Genomic DNA, 3,494 nt, shown 5'->3' on the forward strand with positions numbered 1-3,494 from the left:
CCGTGATTTGTAACTTGTCATGAAAATTGGCGGTGGGTTACTGCAGAATATCCCTCTGGATACATTATGACAGCATTATTTTATTACCATATCACATAATAGTATTTCTATATATAGAAAAAATTTGTTACTCATAATAGCAAAAATGTTTGCTTAAACAGCAGTTTTTGTTTGCTGAAAAAGGGACAGCAGTAGCATGTAGTTGTTTCAGCAAGCATTCGTTAGTTGAAACCGCAAACATTTTTTACAGCTAAAATAGCAAACAAATGCTGCTGAATTAGCAAACGTGTTTGCTAAAAGTTATTGACAAACATCGCTGCTAAAGTAGCAAACTGCGATAGTTGAAATAGCTAACATTTTTACTGCTTTAACAACTACAAATGTTTGTTGTCCCAGCAACACAATTTGTCGTTTTTTAACGATATGTTGAAATGAAACCCATAAATCATGTAATACTTTAACTCTACATTTATTAAATGTGTGAAATAAATTGAATTCCATTGAAGTATTGGAAGTTGAGTTGGATTGTTGTTTAGGATTTATTTTCGTTTGTTTTTCTTCTTTGGCCTTATACACGCGGATAAAACATAACAATGTTAAAACAATCTGTAATGAAAATTAAAAAAAAAAAACAATTAGTAATTATACTACTTTACACTAAAATTTACATTTGATGAGAGTTTACTTTTTATGTGTTTTCATCTCCTGAATTCGAAAAAGAGGTTAGCATTTTTTTAATAAAGCAGTCTCTGAGATATCCTTATATTTTTATAAGGATATCTCAGAAAACATGATATAACAATAATTTTATTTTGTAAACTATTTTTATTTATCGGAATTATATTGAACGATGTCATCAAAGTTGACCAATAAAATGGGTGCCTTAGCAAAAAATTAAATTGATTCATACTAAAAGCATACATTATTCTCTAAATTTCGCTAAAATAGCAACGTTTTAATGTCATCCTGGATTTAATACTCACATTTAAGGTGAACTTTGCCAATTATGATAAATTCGGGTACAGTTTAGGTTAGTTATAGTGGCAGCCCGTCATTTCAGGTTCCCTTTGACTATTTAGTCCATTATGATACAGCAGTGTTGAACTTCTTTCTTGTCACTGAGTGCCACCCGATTCCATGCAGGAAGCTCAAAGACAAGGAATCTCTTTTTTATAGCCGAGCCTGAACATCATTTCCCATTGCGATGAAAATTTTAGAGTAGTTTTGAAACAGAGTCCAAAGTGGGCTAACGTGGACCCAAGGGGGAGAGTAGCCGGGCTTCGGCCGGGGTTTAAGACTTTCTCCTATGGACAGAGACCAAAGTGGGCTAACGCAAACACAAGGGGAGAAAATATTTCAGTAATAATACATTTTTTTCTACTCAGAATAAAAACTCCATAACTTTGCTAAAAGTGGACTTATAAAGACATGTTGTACATCAATCGAAAAGCTTTCAATCTATGTGTAAAAAATGTAGGGTATAATCGAAGACTTTTTGAGATATAACGAAAATAACAAAAAAAATAGGGTAAACATTTTCTTTTTTATTTATATCTTTTTTGCGTATAAAAGTGCATTAAATAAGCTTTCATATGATACCAAGTTTGTCTAGATTGGAAAAAAAAACAAAAGAGATATATCAAGTTTTTATTGACCCTTTGGAGGGCTATATCTCAAGACCCGGGTATGGGTCACTTTGTTGGAATCGGCTCACCGAATGACACAACATATATTAGTTTTAAGCAATTCAGTGAGGGGCCCATAAACTGCAGTTGAGCCAAAAAAATGTAAATTACTAAAAAGGAGTTTGTTCACAAACGTTATTACATAATAAAAAATTCGAATTGTTTTTAATTTTTGATGTTATATAATGTGTACCATTTTACTATTGTCCATTTGACCGGAGTGAATTTATAATTTTATTCGTATCAGCAGAAAATTTCAGCAAACAACTGACTTTCCTGCTGTATGTTTGCTGTTCCAAAATAACAGATTGTTTGCTGTTTTAGCAAAAAAAACTGCAGCATTTTCTTTGCTGAAAACAGCAGACAGCGTTTGCCATTAACAACGGACTTTTTTCTATGAGTATATATATAAAGGGTGATTCTTTTGAGGTTAGGATTTTCATGCATTAGTATTTGACAGATCACGTGGGATTTCAGACATGGTGTCAAAGAGAAAGATGCTCAGTATGCTTTGACATTTCATCATGAATAGACTTACTAACGAGCAACGCTTGCAAATCATTGAATTTTATTACCAAAATCAGTGTTCGGTTCGAAATGTGTTTATCGACAAATTTTGTTCAGCGATGAGGCTCATTTCTGGTTGAATGGCTACGTAAATAAGCAAAATTGCCGCATTTGGAGTGAAGAGCAACCAGAAGCCGTTCAAGAACTGCCCATGCATCCCGAAAAATGCACTGTTTGGTGTGGTTTGTACGCTGGTGGAATCATTGGACCGTATTTTTTCAAAGATGCTGTTGGACGCAACGTTACGGTGAATGGCGATCGCTATCGTTCGATGCTAACAAACTTTTTGTTGCCAAAAATGGAAGAACTGAACTTGGTTGACATGTGGTTTCAACAAGATGGCGCTACATGCCACACAGCTCGCGATTCTATGGCCATTTTGAGGGAAAACTTCGGAGAACAATTCATCTCAAGAAATGGACCGGTAAGTTGGCCACCAAGATCATGCGATTTGACGCCTTTAGACTATTTTTTGTGGGGCTACGTCAAGTCTAAAGTCTACAGAAATAAGCCAGCAACTATTCCAGCTTTGGAAGACAACATTTCCGAAGAAATTCGGGCTATTCCGGCCGAAATGCTCGAAAAAGTTGCCCAAAATTGGACTTTCCGAATGGACCACCTAAGACGCAGCCGCGGTCAACATTTAAATGAAATTATCTTCAAAAAGTAAATGTCATGGACCAATCTAACGTTTCAAATAAAGAACCGATGAGATTTTGCAAATTTTATGCGTTTTTTTTTTTAAAAAAAGTTATCAAGCTCTTAACAAATCACCCTTTATATGCTTTTACTCTCTTATCAAAAATATAACTTGGATTTATATAACCATGTTTTGATATTAGTTCTCCCAGGGTCTGGGTCCTCTTTTGTTTTCCCAGTTGTCAATGTTTAACGATTTTACTTCTTCGTACACCTTCTCTATCGTTACTTCTTGTGGTTGCTTCATTTTAACACCGTGTTGTTCCATTTCATCTGGAGTTATAGTTTTCTGTTTAGAAAATTGATACCTACGAAACGTTGAGAATTAAAGGAACCAATTTTAATATTGACAAATTACCTAAGCTTTGTAAACTCTTGAAGACCAAATGAACCTCCAACCATAAGAACGAGGAATGGTACACCATATTTGAATGACTTATTACGTTTCAAAGAGTACAACTTTTGCAATAGAGCCATTGGATCACCAAATTATAATTCAATGTAAATAATTCGGCAGTGTGACAAATCAGATGTTCCGTATCG

General features: G+C 34.4%; 1 protein-coding gene across 1 annotated transcript; it reads right to left on the reverse strand.

Moving 5' to 3' along the window:
- Positions 1-445: 445 nt before the first annotated feature.
- On the reverse strand, positions 446-3,494 carry l(3)neo43 (cytochrome c oxidase assembly protein COX16 homolog l(3)neo43). Its single transcript, XM_075288950.1, has 3 exons — positions 3,310-3,494; positions 3,079-3,259; positions 446-606 (listed from the first exon to the last, which is right to left on the reverse strand). Exons 1-2 carry the CDS (start codon positions 3,426-3,428, stop codon positions 3,091-3,093), a joined length of 288 nt encoding a protein of 95 aa, XP_075145065.1. The 5' UTR covers positions 3,429-3,494; the 3' UTR covers positions 446-606; positions 3,079-3,090.

This window comes from Haematobia irritans, chromosome 1 (genome assembly GCF_050003625.1).
Source record: "Haematobia irritans isolate KBUSLIRL chromosome 1, ASM5000362v1, whole genome shotgun sequence".
Classification (NCBI taxonomy): Eukaryota; Metazoa; Arthropoda; class Insecta; order Diptera; family Muscidae; genus Haematobia; species Haematobia irritans.